The following is a 20,072-nucleotide window of genomic DNA, read 5'->3' as shown; positions in this document are numbered from 1 at the left end:
TATGCTTTGCTTGGAGACCAGCTGCGCCTTTGCGCTTTTCCCAGAGATGTTGGCTGAGGCTGCACCTGCAGTGTGATGAATTTGCCCTGCCTGAAAGAGGAAAAGTGGGGGAGAATCAAAAGATCACTTGTGTCCACCCTCTGCACACTAGTGTATTTATACCACCCAAACACACCAGAGAATTTCAGAGTCCATTAAATAATAATTACAGCATAAAAAATAAAATGAGGGAAAGGACAATCATATTTTTCTTTGGGAGCCAGAGAAATTTAAAATGAGCTTAGGAACTGCTGAATTGAAGCATTCGGGATTTACTTGTCTCTCTAGCAATTAACTGGGTCATTTTGATCACCTAGGGAATAACTAAAGCTCTATTTGCATTTTTAAGAGGAATTCCTCCCCAAAAAGGTAAAAATGGAAGAAAATGCCCCTTTATTTAAAAAAAAAAAATCTTCTAACAAAGTTTTCTTCAGAGCAAAGATTCAGACCTTGATGTTTCTAATTGTAGGATTTCACACATACAATGTTTATCAGGACTGTCCAGGCATATCCTTCTGACCATTTAGTGAACAAATTTTCCCTGTAACTAAACAATATCAGTGATTCTGTTAGTCTGTAATCCAGACATTACAATGTGGTCACAGGCTGCAAAGGCCTCAGAGAGCAGATGGGTTTTGTTCAGGCTGCACAGATAAAGTACATTTGGATGGATTGCTCTTTCTTCCATAGCTTCCTACTGTTTACAGCCAGCTACTTTCCTGGACCTGGAAAGCCAAGAAATTCCAAGTTTGAAAACCTTGGAATAGTAAATTCTATCTCTTCACCGTAATTAAATAACAAAAGGGAAAGGAGAATGGGGAGGAAGGAACAAATGCTTCTCTTGAAAACATCTGGGCGTGCAGTTTTCCATGGCATCAGAGGAATGGGTAGATGCAATGAATCCTGAGTATCCATCTGTCTGGGGAAGCTGTGGGGACTTCTGTTTTCTGCCTACTTAGTTATGTGACTTTTTCAAGGTCACTTGAAAAGTGTGTGGTGAAGACAAAATGAGTCCTTTCTCTGGCAGGTATGTTGTAATGAGGCCTCTTATTTATTTCCCTACTTCCCAGCAGCTCAGCCCCAAAATAACCACATAGATACTGTATTAATTAAATCACTGCTTGGCCCATTAGCTCTAGCTTCTTATTGGCTAACTCTTACATCTTAATATAACCCATTTCTTTTTTTGTTATTTATTTATTTATTAAAGATTTCTAATTTAACCCATTTCTAGTAATCTGTGTATCACCATGTGGCTATGGCTTACTGGATAAAGTTCCATCCAGCTCCTGTCTCTGGCAAGGTGACATTGCTTCTCTCTGACTCTGCCTCCTTTCCCCAGCAAACACTTAGGTACTTTTCCCTGCCTACCTAAGTTCTGCCCTATCAACAGGGCAGTTTCTTTATTTACCAATGGTATTCACAGCATACAGATGAGAATCCCACATCACCTCCCATTTTCTGTTTAAATGATAAGGAAGGTTTTAACTTTAACATAGTAAAATTACATATAACAAAACGGTTATCAAGCAAGAATTACAATTATAATATTTATATCTATTTTATTTTTATCACAAGTAAGGAAACCTATGTTATAGCTATAAATTCTTCAACTCCATCAAAGACTCCAGAAGAATAAAATATTACCTAAGAAAACAAAAAGTGCATTATAAGCTACTGCCAGAGCTCTAGAATTGACAGAGACATATCAATGCCTGGACAATCACCCAAAGTTCTTCTGTATCATTGGAACATCCATCTTCAGCCTACAGGCCCATGGTATCCGACAGACCTTTTCATGAAGCAGGAAATTTCAAAGACAGTTCTGTCTATATTGGCAGTTATTCAGTCACTTTCTTCTGTGTCCTGTAAAATGTCTGGCTGACTCTTTCATGAAGCAGGAACCCCAAAAGATCATCTCACCTTTAGGCAAGTTTAGTAGTCATTTTCCATGGGTCCTGCATGTCCAGTTCACACAGAATACCATCAAGCAGTCTAGGCAAGAGCAGTTTCTTGCCAAAATGGCTAGCCAACTCCATAAGGAACCGCTTTATTGCCCATCATCCTCTTGAAGTAGATTAGTTCTGCCAGAAGCAAATGTGTCTCAAAGTCATGAAAAGTCCTAAGTTCTTAAAACATTTTAAATGCCATATTCTGTAGTCTTTGAAAGGTTTGAAGAATGCCTATCCATCTGAACTACATCTCTGTACATCTAGAAAAATCTAACTAACATGACTACAAGCTTAACTATTATAGATGATTATCTATTAACCTATATTTCTTAATTATACATTACATTTTTAAATGAGCTACACAAACATAACACTTTAGTCAAGTATTGTATACATATAACAAAATTGACCTTAAATTTGTATCGAGAAACCAAGATCCATACCAATGCACATCTCTATAGCATATTTCCCTTTAAATATAAACAAACATTCATAAACAATATTTAGGAATATGGGCATAGTTCTTTCCATACAGCCTCCTGCTTTTCGTTGAGCAAAGTAATTTTGGGGGGTTTTCACAGCAACCTTTCAAGGGGTCATGGTCTATCAAATCATATTAGTCTGAAAGCAATCCAAAGGTTCTCATCCTCTGAGGAATCAAAAGAAGAACCTCTTTTCCAAAGCAACATATCCTTATGTCCATATTTTGAAAACAAAATACCTTTAGAGTATATATGCTGGTTTAGTTTAACAGTCTGTACAATGGAATATCTCTCTGTACTTAGCTCCTTCACAGTCAAAAATTTCCAAGAAGGCACAATAATATACATAATCCAGACTCTCTGTATATAGTCCATCTTTGCATGGCTTATTTTTTTTACTCTATTACTTTTTTAGTATTTATTTTATTATCCTTACTTTTTTAATCCATAACTATCTGTACACTGTCTCTTTAAAAACTTTACCTTTTTTTAAAAAACATTTACATTTTTAATGGTCTATATTGTTTTTCTATGTACATTTATCCAACACTGTGACCCATTTAGAGTTCTTTTCCATATGGGTTTGTCTTTATTGCATAGCTATAATTATTTTCTGACCAAAACTTCTTCTTAAAATGCTAAGCCCTTCTTATGAACTTAAGTGGCACCATTGGTAGGGGAAATATGGCACTACCTGCTTGCCCCACCCAGTCCATCATGGCGAAGCTATTTGCTGCCTCTGAGAGCCATGCTTACAGCCCCATTTTTAGGCACACAGCCAGTCTATGTTGCCATTAAACAAGTTGTAGCACCCTGTTCACAAACCTCATTTAAATGCTCAGCCTCCTGAAAAAGCCAGAGGTTGCTCTAGCATGGCAGCATGGCCCAGAAAGCTGGCATTTCAAAACAGCATGGTTTTTTTTCTGCTACTGCTGAATCAGGAAAACCTCTCTTATAGGAGTTGCAGCATGCTGCCCATTCAGAGTTGACCCCATGGGCGCCAATTTGTTGTAATTAGGAAAGCCACTTGTTGGTTCCTGGCTGCTTAGTCCTGAAATAACCACACAGATGCCATATTAATTAAATCACTGTTTAGCCCATTAGCTCTAGCTTCTTATTGGCCAACTCTTACATCTTAATTTAACCAATTTTTAGTAATTTGTGTATTGACACGTGGCTGTGGCTTACCAGGTAAAGTTCTGTCCAGCATCTGTCCCTGGCAGGGCTACATGGCTTCTCTCTGACTCTGCCTCCTTTCTCCCACCATTCAGTTTAGTTTTCCCTGCCTACCTAAGTTCTGCCCTATCAACAGGCCAAGGAAGTTTCTTTATTCACCAATGGCATTCACAGCATACAGAAGGGAATCCCACATCAGAAGTATTTCACTATGCTGTTTGGACCACTCAAGCTTGCTGCTGATGAATAATGTGGGCTTCTGGAGAGCTCTATATGCAAAAGAGCCCCTGCAAGCTCCTTGAGATAGAATGCCTTGTATTGTGCCCTAATATATTATGGCAGCCATTAGATTGCTTCCTCCTCTCCAGAATTCATATCTGTGGTCCCTGTCATACAGAACAGGGTAGTCTACCTTGGACAATGTGTCAACCAGGAATATTACTTTGGAAGATGGCTAGAGAAATAAATCTAAAAGTCAGAAAGGGTAAAAAAAAAACAAATAAAAAGCCTAAGAAATTAATATCTAGTCTGTGCACATTAGCAGTTCAGATGCACTTCTTGCCACATCCTCCTTCTTTTTGAAGGGAAATAAAATGGCTCTTCCAGAAAGGGTTTGCTGCTGTCTCTTTCTCTGGCTCCCCCTTCAGTATCCATCTACATGAACTTCAGTGGAAACCCTCTGCTAATCTCACCTACTCCCTGCTTCCTTTTATCCTCCATTCCACACACACACACAAAAGACCTGGTTTCAATATGAGAAGTCAAACCTGTAAATAATAATAGCTAATATCTACTGGGCACGTGCTGTGTGCTGGGTGCTCCATCAATCAAGGCTTTTCATCTCCTCTTTCAGCTCTCACTACTCTTGCAAAATAGATTTTATGATTCCCATTTTCAAAAAGAAAAGGAAACTGACTTAGCAAGGAAGTTTCAGTAATTTGTCCAAGGTAATGGAGCTGAATTTGAAACCAAGTGTTTCTCAAAGCCATGCTTCTAATCATAAAGTGATGTTCCTGTTTGGTTCAAAAAGGTCAAAGTTCACGAGAGTGTTAACTGTAAGCACTTCTATGTACAGCAGACATAACCATGGACTTCAGGTCCAGGAGTGATCCTTCTGCAAGGTCAGTCCACAGAGTTGATTTCATATTTGAATTTACTACTACCCCGATGGGAATGGCTAGTAGGAAAATTTGTATACATTGATAGATAATAATCCTTTTTTAAACCCTATGCGGCCAGAGAAAATACTATATTTTCTTTTCTTTCTTTCTTTCTTTCTTTTTTTTTTTTTTTTGGTTTTTCAAGACAGAGTTTCTCTTTATCTTTGGAGCCTACCCTGGAAACTGGCTCTTGTAGACCAGGCTGGCCTCGAACTGGGATTAAAGGCATGTGCCACTGCCACCTGGCTACGAAACACTATATTTGATCAAAATTCCACTTCTCTATTACTGGAATCATTCCCAAAATAAAATTCAGAAGTTCGCATGCAGTAGTTCAAATTTGCAGGCTTGAGAGACGAAAAATGAGTACCATTACTTTGATGTTTATGTGTATGAACATTCTGCCTGCATGTATATGTGTACACTATGCCCATGCCCAGTGACTATGGAGGCGTCTTTGTGTTATTATCGCTGTGATGAAACAAAAAGCAAGTTGGGAAGGAAAGGGCTTATTTTGCTTTTGTTTCTATCACAGAGGGAATTCATGGCAGGAACTCAGGCAGGGCAGGCACCCGGATGTAGGAGTTGAAGCAGAAAACATGGAGGAATGCTGCTTACTGCCTTTCTCCTTGTGGCTTGCTTAGTTTGCCTTCTTATACAGCCCAGGACCACCAGCCCAGGAATGGCACAACTCAAATGGGCTGGACCCTCCTACACCAATCACCAAGAAAATGCCCTACAGACTTGCCTGCCTACAAACCTATTGTATGCAGGTATTTTCTCATTTGAGGTTTCCTCTTCTCAGATGACTCTACATGTGTCAAGTTGGCATAAAACCAGTCAGCACCAGCAGTCAGTTTCCTGGAGCGACAATTACAGATCATTGTGAGCTGCCATGTGGGTGCTGTGAACCAAACCAGGAACTTCTGGAAGAGCAACAAGTGTTATTAACTAATAGGTCATCTCTGCAGCCTTCCAGGACTTTTCTATATCGTAACAAACTGTCCACCAAAGAGAGTATGCATATAAAAGCAGATGTCTTAAATCATCTTCATTTGGGAATCAAATTTATTTCTCTATTTTTGTAACTAGACTGCCCAGGGGTGATAGTAATTCCAACTTGGAGGGTCAAAAGATTTGTTTTTATGGTTCTGTTTGCAGTGCTGAGGATCAGCCTTGGATGGCCCATGTATACAAGGCCATCACTCTTCCACTAAGCTGCATTCTCAGCCTGCAATTTGTACTTCATTCATCTACATGAGGCTTTCATTTAGTTCTGATGCAATATTTGGTCTGCAGATTTCTAGCTATTCATTCTAGTTAACACTAGTTAAAAATATAATAGAAGTTGTAAATAATTATAAGGATGCCCTGAGATACTTCTCATACCCCAGGGTCTTACCAGCTTTGCTCATTCTGTGGCTTCCTTTCCTGGGCTGAGAATGGAATGAAATGACTCAGTGAAATCCCAGAGACTCAAGGAAGTTTTGAGAGCCCACTGTGGGCTCTCAACTGTTTTCTATACTTTAGCTTAAATACTTTCATAAAGGTTACTTTATTTACTAAAGTATTATGTAAATTATGTAATGCATCTTAATTTTAACTATGAACAAGAATTTTTAAAAAAATCCAGTAGTTTGCATCAGACAATGCATCTACAAAATGGAAAAGTCAGATTTTGGATAGAGATCACTCAACCCCTCTTCCTCTTCCTCAGAGAGACCACCTTCTGCAGTCCCACAGCCTGCGTTTGCTTCTTGACTTTCTGTGCAGAACCGGGGATATATGTAATCATGACTCAATGACAAATATGTATTTATTTTTCCCCACTCCACTGTGAATTTGATGCATACATTCAGATTAAGTCCCACCAAGTATCATCATTTTATTTAACATCCAAACTAAAGCAGGTAAAAGGGGAAGGTGAGAGTTGAGGTCATTTCTATCAGGGTGATGGCTATGCATTCTCTTGCCCTTGGGATTCTATATTCAGAGCAGAGTGTCCCAAAGATATCTCACTGAAAGAAAAGAGCATCAAATGTAATTGTCTCATTGTTTTAAGGCCTTTATTGAAATGTGTCCCTTGCCAATTCTGAGCCTTTAAGGCTATAGTTTGTTCCTTAAGGGATTGTTTCCTAAAACTGCCAGATTTGGTTTGTGGAACACTATTCTCATAATTAGCAGAACATTTTCTTCTCACATTTGACATATATAACCAGCTAGTCCCAAAATAAAGTCGTTTTATTTTCTTAACTAATCCACACCAGTCATTTCATTTTTATAGAATTGAAGGTGGTTAATTCATATGTGTGATAAAAGTTATCCTAAATTGTAATGCACTTACTTTCATTTTTACAATTTTAAATTGACTCTTCCCCCATTTCCAAGTCCAGTTATACCAAGTATATTCAGACTGAGACAGCTCATTGTTCACAACTGAAAATGTACACACCATTTATACACTAATTCCTTCACCTGGTTCTTGGCAGTTATCATTCTGCTTCCTGGTTCTGCAATTTTAACAACATTAGACAGTTATTAATGATGGGCTCATGCAGTATTTGTCTGTTTGTGACTGGTTTGTTTCATAATGTCACCAAAAATCAACATCTGTATTATACCATATGCCTGGCTTTATGATGACTGTTCCAGTTTAGTTTCTGTTTCTGTGATAAAGATCATGAGCAAAAACTATTTGGGGAAGAAAGGGTATATTTGACTTACATATCCTGATCCCATTCCATCTTTAAGAGAAACCAAAGCAGCTCAACCAAAGCAGGAACTTGAAGGCAGGTACTAAAGCACAGACCATAGGGGAATAGTTTAGTTTACTATTTTGCTCTCCAGATTCACATTCATCAATCTTTCTTATCCTCTTAAGTGTAGCAAAAATAATAAAAACCCAGAGTCAGATATTGGGATTCAACCAGAAAACCAGAAAAGCAAAGCAGTCTAGCCACTAGAGAAGTCTTACCTCTACCAAGGTTGGCCACCATAGACTACGCAGACTAAGTCTTTCCTCTCATTTTATGTTCTCTCTAGTGCTGGGATTAAAAGTGTGACGCGCTAGTACTGGGATAAAAGGTGTGAGCCACCACCACATGGATTTGTTCTGCATTGATCTTATGTAGCCCAGGGTGGTCTTGAACTCCAGAGATCTATCTGCCTCTGTTTCCCAAATCCTGAGATTAAAGGTGTGTGTCACCATTACCTGACCTCTAGTGGCTTTGCCTCTGGTCTTCAGGCAAGATTTATTTATTAAAATACAAATAATATACCACCATATTTCCATTTTTGTCTAAAATAAAAAGGCTACAAATAATATAAGAAAAACTAAATATAATTAAGTACAAGACTGTATACAATATATATAAGCAATAAATACATCAACAATGTTTAGTCCTTTTGCATTTGACAAATTCAGAGAAAATACTCTAGTCAGGATCACCTACCCAGGGTATGCCTAACATAAAATGATAGAGTATGAGTATTTACCTGTAATTTTTGTACATACCTTCCTGTGAGGAATACATTAAACTATCTCTAGATTGCTTACAATACCAATTTGGTTTAAATTCTATGAAAATACTATGTAATTTTGTGTAAATAATATCAAGCATTTGTACTTCAATACAGACACATTTTTTCTTGAATACTTTGCATCCCAGGTTGATTGAGTCAGGGTGTGAAACCCATAGATACTGAAAGCAAGTTGTATTCCTGAGAATTTCATACTGTGCTTACACTTTCTTGAGAACCTCCTACATTGTTTTCTGTAATGGCCACCCTATTATACATCCTCACCAAGGCATAAGGGTTTCGATTTCTCTGTATTTACCATCGTTTCTTGTTTTCTATTTTTTGGTACAGACCATTCTAATGATGATAAGGAGTTATTATCTCTTCTCATATCAAATCCATAATATATACTCTCAAATATCATCTATATTTATCTTATGACCAATGATGTTAAGCTGGGGTGTTTTCATTGTTTATTGGTCCCTTGAATATATTCAAAGAAGAACTCTCTGGTTTTTTTTTTTTTTAGTCCTTTGTCCAACTTTTGTTCAGTTATGGTTTTGTTTTATTTTATTTTGTTCTTACTGCTGTTATTCAATTGTTGGACTTACTAATACTGATTTTTAACTTTTTCCCAATATATAACTCCAAAATATTTTCTCACACGCTTTAGGCTGCCTTTGTATTTTGTTGATTTCCTTTTATGCACAGAAGGCTGTACATGTGAAATTATCCTACTTGTCTATTTTTGCTTTTATACCAGAGCTTTTGGTGCCATGTCTAACAAATAACTGTGAAACCCGAAACTGAAATTTTTCCTCTTTACTTTCTTCTTGGAACTTCATTATTTTGTGTGCTCCACTTAGGTTCTCACTGTGATTTGAGTTAATCTTTGTAGATGATGTAAGGTAAGGACACTGCCTCATTATCCCCATGTGGCTATCTATCCAGTTCTACCAATGTGATCTGTGCTTTTTCAGCTGTGCAGTCTTTGTCAGAAATTACTTTCCTTTATTTCTGAGTTCAGTGTCCCATTGGTCTGTATGTCTTACATTCATCCTTTGTCTTCTAGGAGTTTCCTTCTCTGCTTCCAAAAGAGCCAGATTCAGGGTTGGTAGACATTTGATATGAAATCTGACCTTCTGTTTCCTGAGGTTCATGATCAGTCAGATGGTTGAGGCTGTGTATATGCAAAGACAAACTCATAGTCTTCAATATAATTGTCTCATCCTATAATTTAAGCTAAATGATGTATTTTTCATAACACCAGTGAGACCATAGATCCATTAAAGTTATCCTATCAATAGTAATTCACTATTTGTGGCATTTCTCAAACAAGTTTAATGCATACTTTGCTTCCTAATATATTTTTAACTCAATTAATACATAAAAGTCTGCTGTAATTCCATCTTAGAGTTCTTAAAGGTACATTTAGACACTTGGCTTTATAATATGAATTAAGATTGAGGAGTGAACTCCGGCAGAATGTTTTTCAAGTTTGTAATTCCCTTGAACTAGCTTTGAAATTGATCTAAACAGAAACAAACATAGGAAAAACATGGAGTTAATGATATTTAAATAACATTATTCTGCATGTTTGCATGTTACAGAATTTATCAATAAACATCAAAATCAGGTGGTTTAATACTCTTTATTAAACACATAATAAATGACAGAGTAACCAGATTCGGCCGTGAAGGCAGGAACAATGCCAAACATGTTTTTTTTCATAGACCAGCAAGCTTCCAGCATAAAAGCCACACAAATTCATTTCACCTCAGACTTGTCACAGTAGGACATAATTTTATTTTGTGAGACTAGTAACAAGACTTTCATAGTTCATAAAACAACCAAACAGGTTTAGGGTCTTTTAAAAGTTTCTGCTAACATATGACTCAACTGTTGCATTGGCTCCTTGTGTTATCATGGATTTTGATCAAAGGCAAGCATATGATTTACAAAGTAAAAAGATAATAAAAAGTGTGGACATAAAGTGAGAGCTTGCTGTGTTTTGAACACTGGGCTTATGGACACTGTTCTTAGTGAATGTTTCTAGAAAAACCAGTCACTGAGTTCTTCAGTACTCAAAGTTGATGTGCATTGTTCTATTATGCAGAAAATATGTAAGTATAGTTAAGTGTATTCGCAAATGCCCAGTCTGTTCTTAGGAAAGCAAGATTAATTCCAGTTAGATGTATAATGGTTCTTTATACCTGGTTGGCATTCAGAACACTAGAGCTAGTAACTACTGGTATTATATAAGCTAGTAAGACATACATGTTACTTTTTTTTATCTATGTGGCATCTTGTTAAAATAGATACTTAAGTCAATAGGATCGGCCATTTGTCCTCTGAGAACTATTGCTGAGCAAAGACTAAAATATGTAGAAACACAGTAACATGAGATTAGATGGAAAACACAACTTTTATGAGCATTTGATATGTGCCAAACACTGTATACAGAGTTTTATATAGATTCTTGAGGTTTGTTTTTAACATAGATTAAATTATTCAATAATACTGTAAGAAACATTTATGAGCAACCCTATTTTGTAATTTGAAGAAATTGAGAGATGATACAACATACCCATGGACTGTGGCTGTTAAGTAGCCTGTGATATTCAAAGAAGTGTAATGAAAACATAGATGTTAAGTATATACACATTTTCTTTTTCAGACCGAGGGATTGAAGTTAAAGTCTTGTGCATATAGTTAGGCCAGTGTTGTACCACACAACTCTGTTTCTTGCCTGAGACATGTTCCCATATGCAGGTGTTGAATATATTTGTGTTTTAAATAAAGACTTGTAGTGAAGCAGAACAATCATTACTTTATTCAGCCAAAATCATATGACTATTAGAATATAGGAAAAGCTGATATTTTCCTTCTATAGATTTGTTAAATTGACTTCTTTCATAGAAGTGATTGAGCTTGAAACACTATGGCTGGAAATTTCTACAGAATGCAGCATATGGAATAGAAAGAATCCCTGAAAACAAATGTCATATTAATGAAAATACCACAGATAATTTAAGATGTGCTGAGTCTTTTGTGAAGTACTGCCCTTGTTTTGCTTTTATTAAGAGTATCTTTTTTATTTTTTAATTTGATTTTATTTTTATTATATTTTAAATTTTATTTTACATATTAATCATAGTTTTCTCCTCCCTCCTCTCCCCCCATTTTCTCCCTTACCTCCTTTCTACCTGCCCCCCACATCCACTCCTCAGAACGAGTAAGGCATCCCATGGAAGTCAACAAAGCACGGCATATCAAATTGAGGCAAGACCAAGCTCTTCCCCCCTGTATCAATGCTGAGCAAAGCATCCCACCATAGGGAATAGCTTCCAAAAGGCCAGCTTATGTACCAGGGACAGATCCTGGTCCTAATGCTAGGAGCCCCATAAGCAGACCAGGCTACATAGCTGTCACCCACATGCAGAGGGCCTAGGTCAATCCCTTGCAGGCTCCCTAGCTGTTGGTCTAGAGTCTGTGAGCTCCTATGAGCTCAGGCTAGCTGTCTCATTGGATTTCCCTGTCATGATCTTGACCACCCTTCCTCATATAGTTCTTCCTCCCACTCTACAATTGGACTCCCAGAGGTCAGCCCAGTGCTTGTCCATGGATCTCTGCATCTGTTTTCTTCAGGGTGAAGGTTATGTGATGACAGTTATGATAGTCACCAATCTGACTGCAGGAGAAGACCAGTTCAGGCACCCTCTCCACTATTGGCAGGAGTCTTAGCTGGGATCATCCTTGTAGTTTCCTGGGACTTTCCCCAGCACCAGGTTTCTCCCTAACCCCATCATGGCCCCCTCTATCAGGATATCTCTTTCATTGCTCTTTCTCTCCATCTCCTCCCACAACTGGGCCATCCTGATAGCTCGATGGTAGAGCATTTGACTGCAGGTACCTTTTTAGAAGCATAAACATGCAGTTTCCAAAGTAAACTTTGTTTTTAAATAAATGTCATCTTTAGGATTTTCTAGAGTATGCATGTGTGTTTAATGACTATGCCAGTCTATGTGCAGTTCTAATTAAAAAGCTAAAGGAGTTCTAGACAGTATCAGTGTAGCAAGTGGACTATAATAAGAGCATCCTAAGACTCAAAGTCTGCTTGGATACCCTGAGTATATTCTGAACACATTTTTTCAGCTGTGTGAGTCATTATACCATTGTAGTAAACAATAGAGAGTGTACAGAATAAGCATAACATCTTCCCTGATTTAATTTTCAGACACGTCTCCAGACTTGGTCGAAGTAGCTCCAACAAGGACCTGTGAGCATGCCTGGAATTGAGTGACACGGTTAAGGGATTTCAGATTGCTTTGTGCCTCTTGGGAAGTTCAGAAAACCATCATTTCAGACTCTGGAATTCTGTTCAACTGAGACTTGGATGTTTACACTATCTGCTTGCTGTTCTCCTTGCCACTAAATAGTGCTCAGATCTTGATCAGGAACTGAGTGTGTTCCGCAAGCCACCATGGCCAGATGGAGCGTTGGGATAGCAGCTTGTCGATTGGTGCTGGGCTTGCTGATGGCTTCTTTCACTGAGTCTTCCATACTGAATAGTGAGTGTCCCCAGCTTTGTGTATGTGAAATTCGACCTTGGTTTACCCCACAATCCACATACAGAGAAGCTACTACTGTTGATTGCAATGATCTCCGTCTAACAAGGATCCCTGGCAACCTTTCCAGTGACACACAAGTGCTTCTCCTACAGAGCAATAACATCGCCAAGACGGTGGATGAGCTGCAACAGCTTTTCAACTTGACCGAGCTGGATTTCTCCCAGAACAACTTCACAAACATCAAAGAGGTGGGGCTGGCAAACTTGACCCAGCTCACAACCTTACATCTAGAGGAAAATCAGATTTCAGAGATGACAGATTACTGTCTGCAAGACCTCAGCAACCTTCAAGAACTCTACATCAACCATAACCAGATCAGTACAATCTCAGCTAATGCTTTTTCTGGCTTAAAAAATCTCCTAAGGCTGCACTTGAATTCCAATAAATTGAAAGTGATTGATAGCCGCTGGTTTGATTCTACACCAAACCTGGAAATTCTCATGATTGGGGAAAACCCTGTGATTGGAATCCTGGACATGAACTTCAGACCTCTCTCTAACTTGAGAAGCCTAGTTTTGGCAGGGATGTACCTCACTGATGTTCCTGGAAATGCTTTGGTAGGCTTGGATAGCCTTGAGAGCCTGTCTTTCTACGACAATAAACTGATCAAAGTCCCACAACTTGCTCTGCAGAAAGTTCCAAATTTGAAATTCTTAGACCTCAATAAAAATCCCATTCATAAAATCCAAGAAGGGGACTTTAAAAATATGCTTCGGTTGAAAGAACTGGGAATCAACAACATGGGAGAGCTGGTTTCTGTAGACCGCTATGCCCTGGATAATTTGCCGGAACTGACAAAGCTAGAAGCAACCAATAACCCCAAGCTGTCCTACATCCACCGTTTGGCTTTTCGAAGTGTCCCGGCTCTAGAAAGCTTGATGTTGAACAACAATGCCTTGAATGCTGTTTACCAAAAGACAGTAGAGTCTCTTCCCAACCTACGTGAGATCAGCATCCACAGCAATCCCCTGAGGTGTGACTGTGTCATCCACTGGATTAACTCCAACAAAACCAACATCCGCTTCATGGAGCCCCTCTCTATGTTCTGCGCCATGCCGCCTGAGTACAGAGGGCAGCAGGTGAAAGAGGTGTTAATCCAGGACTCCAGTGAACAGTGCCTCCCGATGATATCACACGACACATTCCCAAATCATTTAAACATGGACGTCGGCACAACAGTCTTCCTAGACTGTCGGGCCATGGCTGAGCCAGAGCCAGAAATCTACTGGGTCACTCCCATTGGAAATAAGATAACCGTGGAGACACTTTCAGATAAATACAAGCTGAGTAACGAGGGCACCTTGGAAATAGCAAATATCCAGATTGAAGACTCGGGAAGGTACACCTGTGTTGCCCAGAATGTCCAAGGGGCTGACACTCGAGTGGCAGCCATCAAGGTTAATGGAACCCTTCTAGATGGTGCCCAGGTGCTGAAAATATACGTCAAACAGACAGAATCTCATTCCATTTTGGTGTCCTGGAAAGTTAATTCCAATGTCATGACATCAAACTTAAAATGGTCATCCGCCACTATGAAGATTGACAACCCCCACATAACATACACCGCCAGGGTTCCGGTAGATGTCCACGAATATAACCTAACACATCTGCAGCCTTCTACGGATTATGAAGTGTGTCTCACGGTGTCCAACATCCACCAGCAGACCCAAAGGTCATGTGTCAATGTCACAACCAAAAACGCTGCTTTCACCCTGGACATCTCCGACCATGAAACCAGCACAGCCCTGGCTGCGGTGATGGGGTCTATGTTTGCCGTCATCAGCCTCGCGTCCATTGCTGTGTACATTGCCAAACGGTTTAAGAGGAAAAATTACCACCATTCGCTAAAAAAGTATATGCAAAAAACCTCTTCCATCCCACTGAATGAGCTGTACCCCCCGCTCATTAACCTCTGGGAAGGTGACAGCGAGAAGGACAAAGAGGGCTCAGCAGACACCAAGCCAACCCAGGTCGACACATCCAGAAGCTATTATATGTGGTAACTCAGTGGGTATTTTGCTTCTGGTAGTAAGGAGCACAAAGACATTTTTGCTTTATTCTGCAAAAATAACAAGGTGAAGACTTTTGTACTTTTGACTTTGCTAGTTTGTGGCAGAGTGGAGAGGATGGGTGGATATTTCAAAGTTTTTTAGTATAGCGTATCGCAAGGGTTTGACACGGCTGGTAGTGGCTCTCAGCTTCCAGTTTGTGTTTGGTTTTTATCCTTATCATTATTATGATTATTATATTATTATATTATTATTATTTTATTTTATTTTAGTTGATGTGCTAAACTCAATAATGCTGTCTTAACTACAACGCTCAATAAAATGATAAATGACAGGTGGGGGCTCCTCAGTGCTTGACCCCTTCTTCTGAAGCCATCAATACAAAGAACTGTGTCCTCTCAAAAGCTAACATATGGTATAGAAGCAGCATTAAATCCTCCGTAGCAACCTGGTCTACAGACTTTTAACTCAAGCTAAGACTAAACTTGCTACTTTGTTGAATGATGGTAGTTGGCTGTACTGTAATGTTGTATCAACTGAATTGAATGTTTGCCTTTCAGCAACCACTTTCCTTTTCTTCCTCTTTCTTTTGTAATAGTTGAAGAGGCTTAGAACAAGCTAACAGGCAATAGAAATATGTATATCAGATTTTCTAATGTAATGAACTACATGTTAATTGTTACTATATTCTTTTTATCTTTAGTAGACACTTTTAAAAAAGAAAAGATAATTTTGTTGTGTTTAACTCACCAACTTGGTGTATAATGAAGACAGAAGTACAATAAATTAGTTTGTTCTGATTTTTTAGAACACTTGCGATAATGTATCATTTATAGTTCTTGCTAGTTGCAGAGGTGATATCTTTCACACTAATGGAGTCGACAACCAAAGTATATATGTGCATGCTATCTTTTACAGTCAGGCCGTAAAATCTTTTGTGTTCTTTTTGTAAAGAGAAAGGTATCCATTTTAACTAAGACATTCTGGACCAGTGAGATGGCCCAGTGAGTAAAGGTGCCTACTACCAAACCTGATCAGAATCCCATTCCATGTTATGGAAGGAAAGAACTGACTTTAATTTGTCGTCTCACCTCTATACATGCTCCATGTATGCAGAGACACACACATGTACCACACTCACATGTATATAAAATAAACAAATGCATTAGAAAAAAACAAATTAATGGACATTCTAATGAATAGCATTTTCGTATTTTCAACATTGCTGACTAAAACCCGATGGAGGAGGTATTCATATAAAGAGAAAACAAAACCACATACTACTATAACACTGGCATAATTACACAATGGATGTACCATTATCTTTATTTTACAGTATGCACATTCATCGTCAACGTCTAAAACACAGAGCTAAGGAATGGTTCAAAACTTCTATAGTACTGCTTTCAACAGCTATCTATATGTTTATAGGGTGTATACTGCCATGGAGATGTCTGCTGAAACAGACAATTGACGGAAGGAAGGCAGAGTGATTTCTTAAGGTTGGCCATTGTCATCAAAATATTACACACAGTTTATCTCAATTAACAATTTCAAGATTACACAGGAATTACATCTGTGAAGTTCAAAATGGGAGGAGTTAGTTTTGCAGAGTTCTGTGACCATTTAGAGGGAGCAGACTGAAAAGTACAGGCAGATAACAGAAGACCCACATGAAAACCCTCATCGATAATGCAGAGGGAAGGAAGGAAGGAAGGAAGGAAGGAAGGAAGGAAGGAAGGAAGGAAGGAAGGAAGGAAGGAAGGAAGGAAGGAAGGAAGGAAGGCAAGCTGTTCCAGATGACAGTTGCCACTATGGAATGATGGGATGTTAGAAAAGGACTAAGAGGAAGCAGGTGCCAGGTGAGAAGAAAAAAGGATAAGGGAACAAATAGAAAATCCAGATGAGGTGGGAAATGAGAGGATGTTCATTGTCAAATGCTTTGTTTTGTGAATCACCCATCAGAAGACTATCCTTTTCATCCCCAGCCCAAAGAGGAGTGGGGAGAGAATTCTAGATTCTGCAGGCAAACTGCAACCAAAATAGGGCCAGTATCATAATGAAAAATCATTTTTCCAAGGCTTCATTTGCTGATGAGAAAAGCAAAGGACACAGGAAAGGTGAGTCCTTTCAGGCAGCCTCCTCCATCATCCGTCAGTTCTCTAGGTCCAGTGGTGATCTTACAGCTCTTACCTTGTATATTCTTGCTTCAAACTTGCAGGACATCCTCAAATTCCCATTTATCTGGAATAAGATTTAGAACAAATGCAAACGAGAGGACTAGCAAAGCATCTTGCATTGTTTTACTACCAAGTACACGTGGGACAGAAGTGAAGGTGCTCTGTCTGCAACCATGGACATTCTTGTCTTCAGACATCTGCTGAGAAACAGATCATGTACCTATACATTTTGAAGTCACAAGGCATGTCAGCAACAAAACAGAAGGCCTAGGGCTGTCCGCTTTTGCAAGAAGACTTCATTTACCCATAAAGCCGTGCTTAGAGCTGGCACAGAACATGGGCTTGAAAAGACAGCTCAACCATTCTTCCATTCTGAATACAGAACAGGCACAAGGGAATCCAAATGTTTATTCGAAGGATATCATTTCCCAGACCAGTTTTGGGCAATTACTTCTTGTAATTGAACTTGAAAATTTACTAAAACTTATTTTATCCTGACCATGTTATTGGGTTGCTTTTTTCTTGATGGAAAGCAAGATGACAGAAGTTCTCTTTTTTGAGTCAAGGATTTACTCATCTCTGCCTTGTTTGAGAAGTTAGGGAGCCAGTTAAATGGAACATCCAGCTAGATCCTCACGGACAAAGGAGGTCCTTTCCATTTTACTTGTGAGATGGCTGTTGTAGGTCATATTCTCGTCTCACAATTTCCCTTTTGCTACATGTTGTCCTCTGACCTGATTCTATGGGGCTATTTTTGGAGCAGTGTCTTAAAATGGGCATTCCTTAATTTGCTCATTTAATTAATAACAAAGAAAACTGGAGCTATGAATAAAAAAAGAGACATTGTGTTTCATATCACTGTTTCTACTTTGTCTTTGCAAAGCACAAAGGAATCGTTGACCAGTCCTTGGCAAATAGGACCCAAGTCCACTTTTTTCAGTTGCTTTCTGAAGACAGCACCATTGTGGCGTTTGCTTTCTGTCTTAGCATTTATTTTCCCAAGAATTTTCCTTTCTTCCTTATTGTTTTCACCCCTGGGGGAATAAAAGCCCTTTGTGTATCTGATACTGCTGGGAGAACCATACTTTCTGCCTTTTTGTGCACTGAGATGGAAATTTGACTTCTGATATAGTCGAGATACAACTGGAAAATGCTTTCTCATCTCATTTCTATCTCAACCTGTTTGCAAATTAACCTTTGCAAAATTAAAAAAAAGAGAGAGAAAAGGCTCTCTCTCTCTCTCTCTCTCTCTCTCTCACTATCTCGTGTGTGTGTGTGCTCTAGTACCTGTGGAGGTCAGAAGGGGACTGGAACCGAAATTAAAAGTGGTCATTAACCCCCCTCCGTATAGATAATGGGAATTTAAAGTCCTCTGAAAGAGCAGTACATACCTGTCAGTGCTGAGCCATCTCTCCAGCCCCAAGAGAAAGATTTTCTATATCCAAGATTTAGTATCAGCATTCAGAAATCTCAATGACTTTAACCTAGAACCTGTAGGTAGCTTGACAACTTTAATGGGTACATGTTATTCCCTTACAACTAGCACTGTCTCCAAAACACACACACACACATACACATATCAGCTTCTCATAGTACTGGAAGTCATGGTGTTAAGAAATAAGGGGATAGAAGGGTAAATAATGATGTTTTTACCCTTGGGATTTCAGCAGAACTTTACCGATCTAATTGAGTTTCTTGTCTCGTAGAACTTCTCAGATTTGGCATTATTCATATAAAGTCTACCACAAGTGTATTTCAGGGACCTTCCTGAAACATGGATTCTGAGAACACCCAGGTAAATTGCACACTATTCTTTCCCATTTACAGTCCATGGCAAGACTTCTGCAGGTATGCAGCAGACAGACAAGCTGACCGTGTCAGGGTTCACTTGCAATTTTTCTCTCTTTGACAGTACCCAGGTGGCAAGAGGAGCATCTATTGACTGGCAGATGAAGCATATAGGTAAAAACAGAACCAGTGGCCAAGAAGAGATGATCTGATTACACTGAGGAGAGTTCTTATAAGACTCCTTATAAGCTGATATCTTAAGAGGTGGCATTTGAATCCTCCAGTGCATATTAGCCCATCTCACTAATAGACAAAGACATAATGAGCACTAGGAAACTAAAGACCCTGTCTTAGTGGACAAGAATGTATAATTTACTGCAACGACTCAGCAAAGAAAACAACACGAGAATGATCTACTTTCTTTCTAGATATCTTCAAGGAACTACACATCTCATTTACTTAAATTCCATGTCCTCTAATATAAGCATTTGTGAATGTGCCTCAGAGTGGAGCAACTGCTCTGAAACCCAAGAGCTTATAAGAGACAGAACTGGGAACTTAAAGTACATGACTAAAGTGTATAGTTTTCAACTGCATAATGGTCTATGAGTTAATTCAAGCATATCTGGGTACCTGAAGCAGGAACAGTGGCACTGAAGACAGCAGCATCCCACAGGGAGGCCAGTAGAGGGCCTAACTTAGGATACTCAGCCCTCCAAATCCATTTATTCTACGTCTTCAACAAACCCTGGATCAGAACTACAGGTTAGGTTCAGTGTCCCTTGTCCAAAATGTTTAACACCAGATCACATCACAGTGTTTCAGGTTTTTGTTGTTGTTTTGTTTTGTTTTTAGTTTTTGGGGTTTTTTGTTGTTGTTGTTGTTGTTGTTGTTTTTGCAATGAACGATCGCCCATAACCCAAATGCACCACTTTAAAAATAAGTTTGAGCATTCTTTCAGTGCTCAAATCACTTTCTAATTTTGACCAAAACCAGCTTTGTTTAGCATTTTGGATGAGGAGGGTCAATGTGGAATTCTAAAATGTTGCATACATACTGAACACCTGAAGACTCAAGTACATGAGAGAATGTGTACTGCTTTGTGCAAATCCTGAGCTATTTCATAGGGCAGGCAA

The 20,072-nt window shown here is 38.9% G+C and overlaps 1 protein-coding gene across 1 annotated transcript in view; it reads left to right on the top strand.

Annotated features, from left to right (window-relative positions):
• Lrrn1 (leucine rich repeat neuronal 1) overlaps window positions 1–18,001 on the top strand; it is a 43,625-nt gene extending 25,624 nt beyond the window's left edge. The window contains exon 2 of the mRNA XM_075983293.1: window positions 12,566–18,001. Coding sequence (XP_075839408.1) covers window positions 12,812–14,962 — 2,151 coding nt within the window. The 5' untranslated portion in view covers window positions 12,566–12,811 and the 3' untranslated portion in view covers window positions 14,963–18,001. The remainder of the gene's footprint in view (window positions 1–12,565) is intronic.
• Window positions 18,002–20,072: the final 2,071 nt, after the last annotated feature.

This window comes from Microtus pennsylvanicus, chromosome 8 (assembly GCF_037038515.1).
Source record: "Microtus pennsylvanicus isolate mMicPen1 chromosome 8, mMicPen1.hap1, whole genome shotgun sequence".
Lineage (NCBI taxonomy): Eukaryota > Metazoa > Chordata > Mammalia > Rodentia > Cricetidae > Microtus > Microtus pennsylvanicus.
Note: the sequence above shows the minus strand (reverse complement) of the source record. Positions and strands in the feature narration are given on the sequence as shown.